Source organism: Oenanthe melanoleuca, chromosome 2 (genome assembly GCF_029582105.1).
Source record: "Oenanthe melanoleuca isolate GR-GAL-2019-014 chromosome 2, OMel1.0, whole genome shotgun sequence".
NCBI classification, from domain to species: domain Eukaryota; kingdom Metazoa; phylum Chordata; class Aves; order Passeriformes; family Muscicapidae; genus Oenanthe; species Oenanthe melanoleuca.
The window spans coordinates 104,379,690-104,395,203 of record NC_079335.1 but is presented as its reverse complement, the minus strand read 5'-3'; the positions used below and the strand labels follow the sequence as shown (position 1 = coordinate 104,395,203).

Below are 15,514 nucleotides of genomic sequence, written 5' to 3'. Positions count from 1 at the left end.
GCTGAACAGCCACACCACCAGAAAAACAGGCAGTGCTCTTGGTTTAGGCTGCAGAGCTGCTCAGCCCAGCCCAGCTGGTCCGAGAGGCCAGGCTGGGCACCTGCAAAGGGGTCTCGGGGAGAAAGGCTTTTTGTGGAACATGTGCCCCTGACTCCAAGTCCCACTAGAGATCCCGTGGAGAAGCCATGATAGCTGGACAACCTTACCAAAGCCACAGTGGAGGTGCTTTTTAGAGAGGTAAGAGCCACCCAAGGCTCTAAGGAACCGGGGTGCTCAGCCCCCTGCCTGCTCCCTCTGCTGTGTTGGTGCCGGCACATCCCTCACGGGCATCCCTGCTCGGGGACGGGGGGCAGGTGCCTCTCTGCTCCCTCAGCCGCCCAAGCGCTGTTTCACACCTCACGCTGCTGTTGCCATCGCTGATACAGGAGATCAAGCTCGTGGCATTGTGCTAAAAGCCACAGGAAGTCGTTCCAGCTATACTCCCAGCCTTTCCTTATGTTTAGCTTAGCAGACTGTCGGTACATTCATTCCCCTTTTTTCTCTCTCTTTTTTCTTTATTTTTGTTTTGTTTTGAGATTTTTTTTTTTTTTTTTTTTTTTTTAACCAAAGCAAGCAGCGTGCTGAGAGCTGCAGCAACCCCTCTGGGAGGTTTTCAGCCTTGGCCGGAGCCGCCCGAGCGCCCCCGGGGCCGGGAGGCTGCCGCTGGCCCGGGCTCAGCGGGAGGCTTTCTGGGACAGCCATTCCTGGCTCCAGCCGGTGTCCGGGCGGCTGTGTGAGGGCAGAGCCACTGCTCGGACCAGACGGCAGCGGCATGGCGCTCCGGGGAGCCTGCCTGCTCCTCTGCCTCCTCTCCCTCGCCCAGGTCTCCGGCCAGCAGAACGGCAAAGCCCGGCAAAAACCGGCGGCTTCCAAGAAAGGTAAGGGGCAGCGGCAGCTTCCCTCCAAGGGAGACTTGCAGGGCTTGGGGGTGTTGCAATCAGCCCACTCGTTCGGGCGTTTAACAGTGCTTTACTGAAACTTCATTAAAAGCATCTAAAAACCTAATAAAGCATCTTCTTCCCTCCTCCCCCCGCTCCGTGGGAACGATTGTGCAGATCTTCTGTAAAACAGTGAGCGTATTGAATAAATTTCTTGGGACAGCTTGGGCTGAATTTCAGAGGGAACACATTTTCCATGTTCCCTCTAAGGTTCATCCCAAGCTTTTCCTCTAATAAACTCTCCATTTCTATAACCCCCTCACCCCTTCTCACTCATTTGTCAGAAGCAAGTAAGTGGTAGATGACAGGCAATTTTGGAGATATGAGCAGGCAGAAAATATCGAAGCCATTAAACATCAAGAGTCTTCATTTAAAACCGCTGGCCTCGGGTGTATTTCACACCGGTCACGAGCTCTGACTGCTCAGGCTGCCCAGACAGCAGTGCACACACAAAGGTGCCTGGGTTTTCTATTCCCTAGTGGGTTTGTTTCTCCTTTTCTTCCCCTGTTTTCCTCCTGTCCCGTCCTTTATCCCTCTGATTCAGTGCACAGCAAGTGTAGGAGAAGGCAGGTGAGGAAGCAGCATGTGAGAGTGCCTGCCTGCCTGATGTGTCCGACCGCAGCCGCCTGGGCTTGGAGCGCTTCTGGCAGGCGCTTTCCTGCTTGGAACCAAGTGGGGAGCAAGGGAGAAGCATCCCTGGAATCCACTTGGCCAGGCTGCTGTCTACGCTCACCCAGTGGCTGTTTTTGTCAGATTTCCATCCTTGAGAAATTTTTGCCTTTTCTCCCATTAGATCTTTCTATGAATTCACAAACTTAGCTGCTTATTCCACATCTTATTCTACAGGACATGGAATAGCAGAGAAAACACTCTGTGACTGTTTTCTAGAGCAAAAAATACCCCCTTGGGCTCATATAGGACACATATGTGCATTGGACTCACTGGAGGTGCAAGGAGAGACACATTTCTTGGACAAATACTATTTTTCTCAAGGTGTCATTGCGACTGCTGTTTGTAATCAATTAGTGACAAGAAAGTAGGAGAAAAATCACCTTTTTGGAAAGAAAATTTGGCCCTGATTTTAAAACTTTTGAGTTTTCAGGGGGTGTCCTGAAAATCAAGCCTCTGGACCAGCTGGTGGCAGATTTTAGTCATAATTTCTTTTCAAAGGAGAGGTCATATTTTCTGTGGAGAAAAGGGGAAAACCCAACAACTTGGCATTTTTTGATCAGTCCCATCCAGCTCCATAGGGGATCCTGCCTTCACTGGAAACTTCCTGTATTTATTGGGTAATATTTTTCAGATTTTCAATGCCAGAGCATAGGAAAAGTGGGAGAAAAGTGCTAAAAATCCCCTATGAAGCTCCTCTTTGCCTCCAGCCCCTCTCTACATCCAAGCCTGCCTGCCCAGCCAGCACAGGGGCCAGGGCTCAGGCACTTGTGCTCTAAGCAATGGTAGGATGGCCCCATCTCATCCTCATCCAGACATCCAGTAGCCCCATCCTGGTTCCACCCCTGCACTTTGCCTGGGAGGGTCAGGCAGGGCAAAGCCACTGGAGGGTTGGGGTGTTTGGCTGGATTTATATATATTTTTTTTTAATCTATGCAACCAAACCACAAATGTTAGGAAAGAAAGCACTAATTTAAGCCAAGCTTTTTATGTTTTGGGTTTTTTAAAAAAAATTTATCTTTTGTTTTAAATTATTGCTTATGTTTGGATCTACTTCAAAATGAAAAATGATGCTATTTTAACATGAAAAAGCCAAACCACAATATTTAGAAAATGCTGAGACAGCACGTTCACTTTGCCTGCTGTTGTGTTTTTCCCCCTCAGATTACTCCCCAGTTAATATTCCAAATGCAGTAGCTCAGGAACCTCTCCCTGAGCCCCAATGTCTTGGGGTGCCCTTGTCTGGCAGCTCTGGAGGTCTTCAAAAGAATGCCCAGGGGAGGCAGGCACTGGCATCCCTGCCTGGGCAGCATTTACACCCCATGGCTTGGGGGTGCAGGCAGGGGCCTGGGAGGGCTCCCCTGGGTCACAGCTGTGATGGGTGCTGGGATCAGGGAAGGGAGCATCTTTGCATACCTCTCACATCTATTTCTAAGGTAACTGGAGACAGAAGTCAGAGTCTGGATGCTTAATTCAGTGGATAGGTACTCATTTGGGCTTCTTGCCTGATACCACCTACTGCCCAAAATTTTGGTGTATTCTTGTCTGGGTGCTTTTCCCTGAAAATGCCTGTGAACATTTACACTGCTGTAAATCCAGTGCAGATGCATTCAGTCTCCTGCTTTGATTCAGGGACAGATTGTAATATGGGACCTGACCATTCCACTTGGTACCTTAGAGGAAATGCCTGGTATCAGAAGAAATACTGGTGGCCAGAGAGCTTTGATGACAGACATTGTGAACCAGAGCAATGCTCATTCCTCTGGGGGCCAGAAGGCTGTTTGCATCTCCAGGCAAAGCTAAGAAACCCATATATCTATATATCTATATATCTATATCTATATCTATATCTATATCTATATCTATCTATATAATCTATATATGTATATCTCCAAATTTTATACAGGAATAGTTAAAACATTAAAATTAAGTACAGAGGGATTTGTTTGTTGCTCAGCATATAATTAGAACGGATGAGAGTTCCCATTTGCTGCTTTAAATACATTCCTGGCCAAACCAACAGACTATTGTGACCCACAATTCTGTGAGTCTCCTTTAGATCTTGCCTCTGTCCACACTTCTCCTGCTGCTCACGGTCCTGCACAAGGACCCACTCCAGCTCCCACAGGATCATCAGCATCCCAAATGATGGTTTCCATCACAGAAAACCCAGACTGTAAACAGGTTTGATCCCAGGCTTCAGGAGGTGAGTCTTGAGGAAATGACAGCACTGAGACAAAAACCCATGGCAACACAACATCTGTTGATGTAGCCATGGTCCTCACTTTATAGCTGAAGGGTGAGTCAGCCAGTCCTGGTTCTCCATGAGACATCCCAGCAAATGCACTGCTGTAGGAACATCTTGTGGCCCAGGATTTGGAAATGAGGTACTGAAAACGGACAGGGCTCTTAGGTAGTTATCAAGGAGACATGGCAGGGACCCTCAAGGTGGGAACCCACCATCAAACCCAGCTGGAATACCATAAGGAGCTGCCCCAGCAAGACTCATTGACAGTGTCCTGCCATGGCCTTTGGATGTTACTTAAACCTTAGAACATTTGCTCTGCTGCAAGACAGGCTTGCGTGGAAAAAAAACAAACCTGTGACTAATTAGCCATTCCCCACAAAGTGTTTTTATCAAAGGCAGCAAAATAATATCCAGTGCATCAGTGTTAAGTGAATCCATTAAAGTTAATTGAGCGATGAGTAAAGCAGCTAAATGCCTTCCTCCTGATGTGTCTGGCTTTTCAAATTCATGGCACCATGTAATCTTGGGTTGGTGGTTTTGGTCCATATCCAAGCTGCTTCTCTTCTTGCCTGCATTGGTGCCTCAACTCCTCGCTGAGGCCCTCCTACTGCATTCATGGGCAAACTATCCACTTTCCTTTCACCCCAGGAGAATTACTAGATGTTTTCAACATGAGAAGTACTAGATGCATACAAGTGCCTCAATGTCCAATCTCCCACCACCTTCAAGGTGTAAATGGTCACTTTGCTCCTGTCTAGGAGAAATCCAAGTACTGATAAGTAACTGGTTGGAGCTGTTGCAGAAGCAACACACCTAGTAAGATGTAGGCTTTAAGAGCCAGGTCTCCAGCCAAAGAGGAGTCTTCTCACAGCAGGAGAGCGGCTCTGGGCAGTGTTTGGGTACTTACTCTGGGGGTGGTGAAGGTAGGTATGAGGCAGAGGCAGCTGGTCCAAAGGATGGTGTGATTGGTGGGCAGAGGATCTGCAGCCCTTCCAGCCCCTTCCTGCTGAGCATCAGCCTGGTGAGCAAAGTGCTTTCCTACCAACTCACCAGTAACAGCAGACAGGTGGGTGCAGCCAGGAGGGCATAGAGAGGACATAGTGTGTTAGGGAGTTTAAAGGAAGGAGGGTGTGCTGTGAGTAGAGAGAAAGAGGGCATGTTTTTGAGGAATCAGAAAAAATAAATCCTGTTTATCATTAGCTTCAAGTTGCCCACAAAACATTTTTGTGTGTCAGGACTTCTGTTCAGGTGGGGCAGCATCAGATGGTGTCCTCCTGCATTTTGGGAGCTCTACCCCAATGCAGCACCACCCTAGATGACTGCTCTATACAGGGGTGCCAGAGACAAGCCTGCACCTTGCAATTCTCATGCGTGTGACCTCCTCCCCAGCACTACCCTGGCAACCCAAAGGGTGACCCCTGCAGCTGGAAGATGCATGGGGTGCACAGCCCCAAAACCTGAACCAGGAAAACAAGGTTATTATTGACAGTGGAACCAGGCTGGCAAGCACTCACTCTGATGGATGTGCAAGGGGACACAGGTGTTGACTTTATGGATTCTTTTTGTTTATCCTTCTCTGAGTTTTGATGATAGGAACAGATTTGGTTGCCTCCCCTGGGATGGCACCAATATTTGTGCTCTTTCTTTGATTTCTCCAACAGATGGTGTGAGCCTCAAAATGATTGAAGACCTGAAGGCCATGATTGACAACATCTCTCAAGAGGTTGCTCTACTGAAGGAAAAGCAAGCACTCCAGACAGGTAAAGGGCTTGCTGAAGAGCACATAACTTTTACTTCGAGAGAGGAGCTGCTCATAAAGTGGCTGCAATTGCTCCACATGTCTTGATAAGAGATGCCCAAGCACCCCACAGCAACAAGCCCACAATGGGGAGAGAGGTCAGGGGATCAAAGCAGTGTAAGTCTCTGCAATACCTCTGGGCTGGTGAACCACCTTGGGCAGTTAGTGACAGGAGTTGTGCAGTGCGGGGGCCCCCTCCTTGTATGCTTCCCATTTGGATATTCCTTCAATGCCAAGCCAGATGTTCATTTTCCTTTGTGAGATGGAAGAATGAGAGTTGGATTAGCTTGTGCTTTAATCAAATGCAGCTTACTTTTTTTTCTGAACCTTGGTGGAAATGGTGACCTGGTCTCTTATACACGCCGTGGTATTGCCCAGGGAGCTGCACTGCAGGTCAGTCCTGCTTCATTCATTAAACATACACAGAGGACAGTCCCAAAGTGTCCATCTTCCAGACATGCTCCACAGTTATTCTGTGCAAACTCCACTGACATCAGGAGTAGGATTTGCAAAACATGAAGCAGAAATGAGATGAAAATGCAAATTAAGGAGAATTTTCTGCCTAAAAGAAAAGGAACACAAGCAAAATCAAGGCTTTAGTTCCAAGCTGACATTCATTGAGAAGTAATTCCTTTGGATATTAATGTGTGGCTCCGATTAGGTATTGTTTGGCTACAGTAGCCTGCACTCTTAAGGTTTAAAGCTTAAAGAAAAACAAAACAAATTGATATCCTTAACACCAAAATCAGAGGCAAGTAGAAATTTCCTCTGAAGACCTCAAGCTATGCAAGCGCAACGCTTCTGATCAAAACTTATTAAAAAAGACATTTTTTTTCATCTTGCATAATTAAGATGATTTAATTGGCATGCAAGCTTTTTCCCAAAACACTCCAACACTCAGCAGTGCCTATGACAAACCATATTTCTAATACATTCATCAGAGAACGAGTAGCATTGGCGGGGGAAGAGCAAGGCCAGGGGAAGGGGCAGGAGGAGCATGTTGTGCCTCTGCTCCAGCAGCAGCAGAGCCCAGAAGGGTGACCGGTGCACCCTGAAAATCCATTTCACCCAATGATTTGTAGAGAAGAAGGGCATGTCCCCATGACTGTGTCCCACCCTGCACAGGATAGAGAAGGGTTCTTAGAATTCCATGCTGCCAAGGGTCACTGTGCAACCTAAGAAATTAAGTTTGTAGTTTGGCTGCTGGGTTTGCTGCTGCTTCCTCTTCCTGGGCACCATTTTTAACCCAAATTATCTTTCTTCTTTTTATTCTGTTCATGTGGTAACCTCTCAGTTTGCCTGAAAGGCACCAAAATTCACCTAAAATGCTTTCTGGCGTTTTCGGAGACCAAGACGTACCACGAGGCCAGCGAGAGCTGCATCTCTCAGGGCGGCACGCTCAGCACGCCCCAGAGCGGGGAGGAGAACGATGCCCTCTACGACTACACGCGCAAGAGCGTTGGCTCGGAGGCCGAGATCTGGCTGGGCCTCAACGACATGGCTGCAGAGGGCAAGTGGGTCGACATGACGGGCAGCCCCATCCGCTACAAGAACTGGGAGACTGAAATCACCGCCCAGCCCGACGGCGGCAAGCTGGAAAACTGCGCAGCTTTGTCGGGGACGGCCGTTGGCAAGTGGTTTGACAAGAGGTGCCGAGAGCAGCTGCCCTACGTCTGCCAGTTCATGATCGTGTAGCAGCAGGGCCTCCCCTGCCCAGCCAGCCCAGATCTCCACTCTGGGCAGCAGGATGATGAAGCTGTAGTTGTGTGTACACTGCACGTACATCCACACACCCACAGTAGAGTCACCCTTTGCAAAGAGAGTCGCCGCGGCTCGCTGTCGGGTTATAGAGCTCTAGAGCTTTTCCTTTGGCCACATCCAGCCCTGTTTGCAGCTGCACTGCTCTTCCTAAGGCATGATTTATAGATATATATTTTTTTACACAGGGAATTTATTAGGACAGCTCAGTTGTTCCAGCAACAGGGCAGCAGTCCAGCCTGGCATACAGCTGCCTCGGCTGCCCAGGGCTGTCACTCTGCAGTCCTTTCCCATTTTACTGAGCTTTCTTGGGACACTAGCATAGGCAATTTCTGCTTTCTTCTCTTGTTTTGCTTCCCCATAAGCCCTGGCAGCAATTTGTGAGAGTTCCATGTTCCTCACAGTATCCCAATTCAGCCTTGTGAGGATCAAAGTCCTGTCTCAATGAGCAGAGGGAGTTACCTCTGCTTTGCATTGAGAAATGCTATTTGGCTTATTTGGCAGGGTGCCAGCTGCTCAAGGGGTTGTCCAACTAGTCAAATTACGTGTATGACTGAATTAGCAAGTTACAGGCATGTTTGATCCTTTTCTCACCAGACAGAAGCCAGTTTCATTGACTTCAGTGGGACAGCAAGACCCACTGCCAGATCCTTTGAAAAAAAATCCCATCAGAAGCTTTATTTATGCTGCAGTATGAAGAGGAAAGCAGCTAAGACTTGTAGCATGGTTAGTCAACAATATTACTAGAACTAGAAGATGTGTTTATTACATAAATTACATAAATGTAATACTCTTAGGGGGTATGTTGCTATATAAAACTAACTATATGTTGAAAACAAGCCCCAGGACAACTCACTCCAGCAGCTTTAGGAATGGCCTGACCTGTTTATATGACTGAAATCCAGATGAATTATTCCAATCTTTGCTGGTTCTCAGCAAATGTAAATCTGCTGAGCACTGTTTGTGCCAATATAGTCATGGCCAGCTCAAGGTCTGACCTCAGTGAATTTTTACTGACAAAAGATTTAAAGTAAAAAAAAAAAAAAAAATTTGAATAAACAGCAATGGTGAGAAAGAAGTCCAGGTCACCCTGGCAGCTCAACAGTGCTTTGCTGGCTGTTGGCTAAAAGGTATCAGAGGTTCTTTGCTGTCCAATGCTTGGTAATAACCCCTCCAGTTTGGGTCACACACCCTGCACTTCCAGGTTGTAGGTGTCAAGACATGATCCTGCCTGTGGGACAGGTATTCCCATTTGCTGCTTAGTTTAAAAGCAGCATGGCACTAGGTCTTCCAAGACATCAAGTCTGAGCCAAGCTGGAAACACACACACACACACATGCACACAAATGCAGAGTGCACGCTTCTGAGGTTGTCACTATTGCCAAACTCTCTGCTGTTCAAATGACTATAAAATAAAAGTATCTCTATAGCTTGCTGAAGGAATAGAGTTGTGTCAATTTGATTTGAGTGCTTTCTTCTCCTTGTCTTTCTCTTCAGAACAGCTCCAGGGAAATGTCTGAAGGCTGGAGATAAGAGCCTCCCACCCTGTAACACACTTTATAAGATTTTCCCCCTCCTGCCCCTTTATCATCCCAGTCACATGCCATCACAGGATACAGGCAGGGAATCCTTTTATAGGAAAATAAGATCTCCTTCCTTTCCTCCCTTGCTGCTGGGAAATTTCATTCTGAAATACAAGCTAACCCAGAAGGAAGGTCTCTCCCTCAGCCCTGTTTGGCAGCAGTAGTGGTGCTGGAGGAGGTGGCACCTCAGGTCCCTGCATGGAGCCAGTCCTTCCCAGGCTGCTTCCCACTTCCTCTGCAATGGGCAGAGCTGCAGCAGCACCAAGAGTCTCTCTCCTTCACCCACTGAGGATGTGATGACTTCTTCCCCCTCCTCTCAATCATCCCATGTAGGAGAGACCATCCATGTAGAAGACAGTGCCTTACACCAGTCTGTGAAGTTTTAACTGGTGCAGGACTGCATGTGAAATTAGGTCTCTTCTGCAGTCCTTCAATGAGCTTCATTTTGGACCCTGTTCCTGAAGTTTTTCAAGACTCTTTGCTGTAGTTCATGGTTACACCCTACAAGCCAGCTTGTCTCAATATAAATCCTCTAGTTCTCTTGGCAGATGTTCCCTCCATGTTTTGGGATACATGAAGGCAAAGCACCAATGCTGGAATTATTGCTGGCTTCAATCCTGACTGGTCATAAACCACAAGGTCTTAAAACATAAATGTGTGATCAGAGACATAAACAGAGGGCTTTTATGGAAAGGGGAACAGTGAAAGCCATGGACCCTGGCAATGCTGAGCTTTGGGGAAGTTGTGGCTGCTGGAGCTGGACCATCTTTGTATGGAGTGTGAATCTGAAAAACAGCCATGGAGATGGATGCCAAAGGATATTCCCAGAGAGGACATGAAGGAGTCAATCTGTCAAATGTGAAAAATAACAAGTTGCTCTCAGCAGATTTCTTGCTTGTATCTCTTGCTCTCATTTTCACAAAGCTAAATTCCTGCCAGCATCATTCCTCATAGATGTTTTGCTCTTCTGAAGCTGGGAGGAGCTCAGGGAAGGGTGGCTTTGCCCCTGCTGTACTTGTTGGATCCATGCTGATGAAACTAACCTTGCAGATTCAGTGCTACATTTATAAATTAACTATTCTTACAATCTTTTAACTTCATTATGAACTACAAATTTTCTTTGAAAAACCAAAAAGAAGGAACTCCTAGAAGATTCCTCATCCTTGCTTACTACAGCCATGTTGTTTTTTGTCTCCAGTCCTGTTTGTGGTCACAGGGAATGCCAGGATGCAGGGATTGAATGGGGACAGCCACTGGCTGCCTCCATAGGGAAACTGTCCTGAGGACATGTGGCCCATCTGCTGGGGGCCAGAACAAGCATCACTTTTTGATCTTCCATTAAATCTTTTGGCACTCAAGACAGAGTGGAACATCTGCTGTCCACGAAGTGTGATCTCAACCAAAGGCATGCATATTAATGGCAAAAAACCTCAGCTCTTCCCCAAGGAAAAGGAAATGTGGAAGTGATCATGTCTGAACCAATGTCTTGTGATGCCTGCAATCCCTAATGAACCTCATGTTATTGAATATAGAGGATGTTGTGTAAGACCCTGTGCCACTGGTGGCATTGCTCAGCTGCTTGTGCCTCTGTGACACAGCAGAGGAAAGATGAAGCATGAAATGTACATATATTTATAAAAACAAAAGAATAAAAGTTACTGGGTGAACCTACAGAAGGAGTTCCCTCAGCACTACACCATCCAAAACTGAATTCAACAAAACTGCACTAAACTACCCCACTGATGGTCCCCACCCCAGTTCATCCTGTTCTGGAAATTCAGGACCTGGTCCAGACCTTTGCCTGAAGGTCCAGGAAAGGACCAAATGGTTCAGAGAGAAATGGTTAACCATAAAACAGGTAATACCATACTGAAGTCTCTCTCAGCACAAGGGCCAGAACAGCACAGTACTCACACACCTCAGCAGTCAGGTTGCTTCTGACTTCAGTCAGTGAAAGGGCTGGGTAGGCAAAGGTGGGCAAGAATTTGGGATTTGTGAGCCACAAGCTTGTTTTGGGCCTTGAACACTTCTGTGGGACTTGGTAGTTGGTAGTTCTGACAAGAGGCCCAGCCCCATGCCTCTGCTCCTTGTGCATGTCCACCCAGGCTGGGTGTTACTCAGGCCACATCAGGTGCACCCATCCCCTGTCATCCTTTGCAAGGAAGAGTCCCTCAACACCTCTGCTCTTGCCTGACACGGAGGGAACACACTTCCCACCTCTGTGGCTGCAGAATGAGACCATTGGTAGAATGAACCTCAACCCCTGAACCACTGAATCTTTTGATTGCTATTGGCTTTACTGTTTGCTCCTGCTCCTGAACCCTACTGTCAGTCTCTCCTTTTACAAATAAAATAAAAAGCTAAATTAAAGTTACATTTCTCCATCTTAGAAGCCACTATAGACAAGGAAGAAGCAAAGATCTGTGTGACTCAGCAAACGAGGCTAAGCCAAAACACCCCTGGGAGCATAAATATAAACCTGCTGGGGGGGATGGATCATTAAACTAATGGAGAGCATAAAAATAAACTCCTTGGGGAGAGATGATAGAGGGGATATCAGACTATGGTGTACAAAACAAAACAACAAACAAAAAAAGATGGTTTATATATAGCACCCAGAGAGAGTCCAAAGGTAACAGTTGGGGGCTGTTCCAAATACAGCTGAAAACAAATCACAACCATTTTAGCCTCACACCTAGCAGCCTCTCCACTCTGTCCTGAGCTGTGCAGGCTGGTCAATGTCTGCATCACTTCCCTGTGACTTCCCTGTCCTGCTGTGCTGGAGCCTGGGGCCATCCAAGCTGGCAGCAGCCATAAGGCACCCATGCCTGCAGCATCCCTCTGGGAAGGAAAGAGAAACCCAAGATTCTGTGCTGCCAAGAGGTGAGGGCAACTGCTGATCACAGGACATGGCTGGTCTCACCTCAGCCCTTTTGGAAAGCTGGCCCTGGGACTGAGGCAGAGAGCACAGCACCTGAGCCACTTGCCAGCCTGGCAATGGAGAACATGTCTCAAGAAGCTGTGTTTAGAAGACTGTTTGGGAAGCACTGCAGCTTGTAAAATAAAATGCAGGAGGGGAAATAAAACCTAACAATCCCTACTGCTTTGCAGAAATGCCCCACAGACAGCCTGGTTTCCCACTGCAGTGTCAGTAACTTCTATTTCTATCATGCCAATTAACAAGGATCCCAAAAGTGAGGTCTCTGACATTCAATAATTTACCCTGTTTCTATGTTTCTCAGAAACAGTGAGGCCACATCTGGAGTGCCAGGTCTAATTTTGAGCTCCCCAGTACAGGAGTGACATGGACCGAGTGAAGTGGGTGCAGGGAAGTGGAAGGGATTTGGGGAGCTATTGTGTGAGAAGAGAGCAAGAGCTGAGACTGCCCAGCCTGGAGAGCAGAAATCTCAGGGGATCCCATTTTAAATGCCTAATGAGGGAGGGTAGTGAAGACAGAGCCATGGGCACAAACTGAAATACAAAAGAGATAATAATAAAGAGAAGAAAATCTTTTTTCTCTGTGAGAGTAGTCAGACTGGCACAGGTTGCTGAAAGAGGTCTGTGGAGACCCTTGGAGATACTCAAAGCCTGACTGGACATGTGGCCCTGACCAATGGGACCTTGCTCTGAGCAGAAGGTGTAATCTGGTGATCTCCAGAGGTCCCTATGAACTTCTGTGCAAACACAGCAAGGGATCCTACCAACAAAACTTATTCCTCTTCTACAGTCACAGGAGAAAAACAGGCATTTCAGGAGCAGACAGCTGACCTCAGACACCTGATGGATGAGCTGTCATGTAAAAGCCTTCCTACAGAAAAAGGTTAGCAAGAAAGCCAATAAAATAATCCCTTGTGGGATGTGATTTCTACACTGTAGTGCTGCCAGAGCTCTAGACACTAAGTAGGTCTTGCTGCTCTGCCAAGTGTGATCAGCAGACAAGAGCTGAAACTTCATTTGTTATTCAACCAGAAGGAAATGGGAAACAAACTCCACCAAATCACCAAAAACCAAATTAATTTTTTTTTTTAATATCAAATGTTCACTACAAACACACAATTAGGAGTGCATAGATGAAGATGTGAATCAGATCAACAGCAGTGAAAGATTTGCTTTACTGTTAGAGCAGGACAGTCCAAGGGCAGCCTGAATTTCATCTGGATTCATGTGCAATGTGGACATTGCTCTGTCACTGGGAAGGCTTGGATCCAATCCCCTTGAGTGTCAAGCTATGCTACATGGAGGATCCAAACCCCAGGAGATGGGCAATGGCACAGGTCCCACCTGCCTGAGCACCAACACAGAGGTGTTGCAACACACATTTATTGAGGTAGGCTCTCACACTTTGTTCTATAATACATCAGAGCAGAAATCTAAACCCCTAAGTGACCTTAAACCAGTCAAATTTTAGGAATCACTCCAGGAATTGCACTGATTATAAACAGGGTTAAACAATTGGTTCCATTGAAGACTGAGGATTTGGAAGGAGCTGTGTGTGGGGGGTGCTGTGTACCTACAGCGAGTGACTGACAAGTTTTGTATCCATCCTGGGAACTGAACTTGCTTTCAAAAAAGAAGAACAACAATTGGTGGGATTTGTTCCTAAATTAAAATGTATGCACCAAAAAATAATGCAAACAGAGCAAGTAGTTGTAGTGTATCACTGGAGAAAGGTAAACACTCCTGGAAGCATAGCACTGTGGAAAAACACACCTTGCAGATAAAATATGAAGAGCTTGAAAACAGCCAGAAATCATCATTAACTTGGCCTTCTTTTAAACATTCATAGGAATTGCTTGCCAGCCTGTATGTGTAGCCTATTTTTAAGCCTGCTGAAACTACAGACGTGGGTAGTGTTCACAGCCAGATATAAAACCACCTCATGATTTGATCAAGTGATAAATGTCCATTAAAAAAGGAGAGCAGACAGCCCTGAAGACCACACTGCAGCAAGCAAAGCAAATATTCAGCCTTTGATTCGTGTGCTAATGAGGGAGCTGGGATGACCCTGGAGGTGCCTAGAAAATCTTGGTCTTGAGTCTCAGGAACATCAGGTGAGGCAGAGCTCAGTAGTGAGATATTGCCTTGTGGCCACCATCCTCTCACCTTCCCTGCAGAGCAAACAACACCACTCCTTTCCTGCTCTCCTTGCTCTTTCCCAATGCCCTGAACCCACACTCCTTGAGAATTAAAGTTGATAGTTCCAGAGACAGGAACTTGAAGTTGCATTAAATTAGTGTACTAAAAAAAGCAAGAGATATTATGGCTCTGGACCTTAAAACCAGGAAAATAAGATATGCCAGAATGAGATGGAATCACCCCAAAAGGAAACATAAAGGAAAAATCTCTAACCTCAGAACAAGCACTGAGTTTCAGTTTAATGATTAAAATTAAAATTGATATCTGAGCCTTCAAGAGTGAAGGGGTGCATTGTTCTCATCATCTTTTTCTCCTTCAAGGTGACGGGAAGGGGAAAGTCTCTCCTTCATTTTGCTCCTCAGTGACAGAAAGGCACCAAGTCATGACTATTGGATCACCTAAAGGACAGTCTGAATTGGTGCAGGTGTTTTTACTACAGTCAGTATTAGTGAAGCACGTACAGACTTTGTAAAGCATCTTGGAAAAAGGTCACTGGTAGAGATATGATTCATTGCACCCTTCATGGGCCTGGGTTATTGTTGTGCACCCTTCCATCTAATTTGGTGTATAATTAGGTGTTACTTATACAAGAGGTCATCCATGTCAAGAGAAGCAGTACTTTCCAGACTAATTTGAGTTTTTCCTACATATATTAATGCTTTCCCAAGTACCTCTCTAGCTACTTGAGATGTCAACTACTTCAAGGACTGACACTTCACTCAGCACTGAAGCAGCTTTGTGGCTGCTCTGTGGCAAAACCCGAGGACCTTGCTGGAGCAAACTTCACACAGCAGCTTTACTCTATTCCAGGCAGGTTCAGGTGAGGCTAGAGTAAGAAATATATTGTAGATAGAGGTTTATAAGTATTTCACTCCAACACTGAGAGAACATTCACCAAAAAAATCAGTTTCTGGAGACCTCTGACTTTAATTTTGTTGATTGGGAGCATGGGGAGAAAGGCAGACAAGACATGAAAATACAACAGTAGAAAAAGAAAGGAGGGTGATGACAAAAATCCACCCTTCACTGGTGTTTGGAGCAGATTCATTGATGTATGGTTCATCTTCTGGAGCCTGAGCTGTCTTAAGTCCAGGAATGCTACTTCCCTAGCCATAACTTGGACACAGATTCCCCACAAGCTGCATTGCAAAGCACTCTTACAGAAATTCTTCAACTCCTTTCAGCTGAAGCTGTGTCTTGTCTTTTAACCCAGATGGGTGACCATAAAAACCTAAGGAGAATGTGAGAGAGATTGACCTGCAGAACTGACCAGCCAAATGTATAAATTGTCATAATACATAAGTATATAGTCAAGTGTCCCTTTTCCGAAGAGGAAGATCTAATC

General features: G+C 46.3%; 1 protein-coding gene across 1 annotated transcript; it reads left to right on the top strand.

Annotated features, from left to right (window-relative positions):
- Window positions 1–611: 611 nt before the first annotated feature.
- Window positions 612–8,412, top strand: CLEC3B (C-type lectin domain family 3 member B). The gene is made up of 3 exons (XM_056485049.1): window positions 612–917; window positions 5,556–5,654; window positions 6,987–8,412. Exons 1-3 carry the CDS (start codon window positions 812–814, stop codon window positions 7,385–7,387), a joined length of 606 nt encoding a protein of 201 aa, XP_056341024.1. The 5' UTR covers window positions 612–811; the 3' UTR covers window positions 7,388–8,412.
- Window positions 8,413–15,514: the final 7,102 nt, after the last annotated feature.

Bases quoted from the DNA above. Each gene is read 5' to 3' on its own strand.
- CLEC3B (XM_056485049.1), top strand. From the start codon at position 812: ATGGCGCTCCGGGGAGCCTGCCTGCTCCTCTGCCTCCTCTCCCTCGCC. The intron at 918-5,555 runs GTAAGGGGCAGC...TTTCTCCAACAG, and splicing joins ACCGGCGGCTTCCAAGAAAG to ATGGTGTGAGCCTCAAAATG. The intron at 5,655-6,986 runs GTAAAGGGCTTG...GTAACCTCTCAG, and splicing joins AAAGCAAGCACTCCAGACAG to TTTGCCTGAAAGGCACCAAA.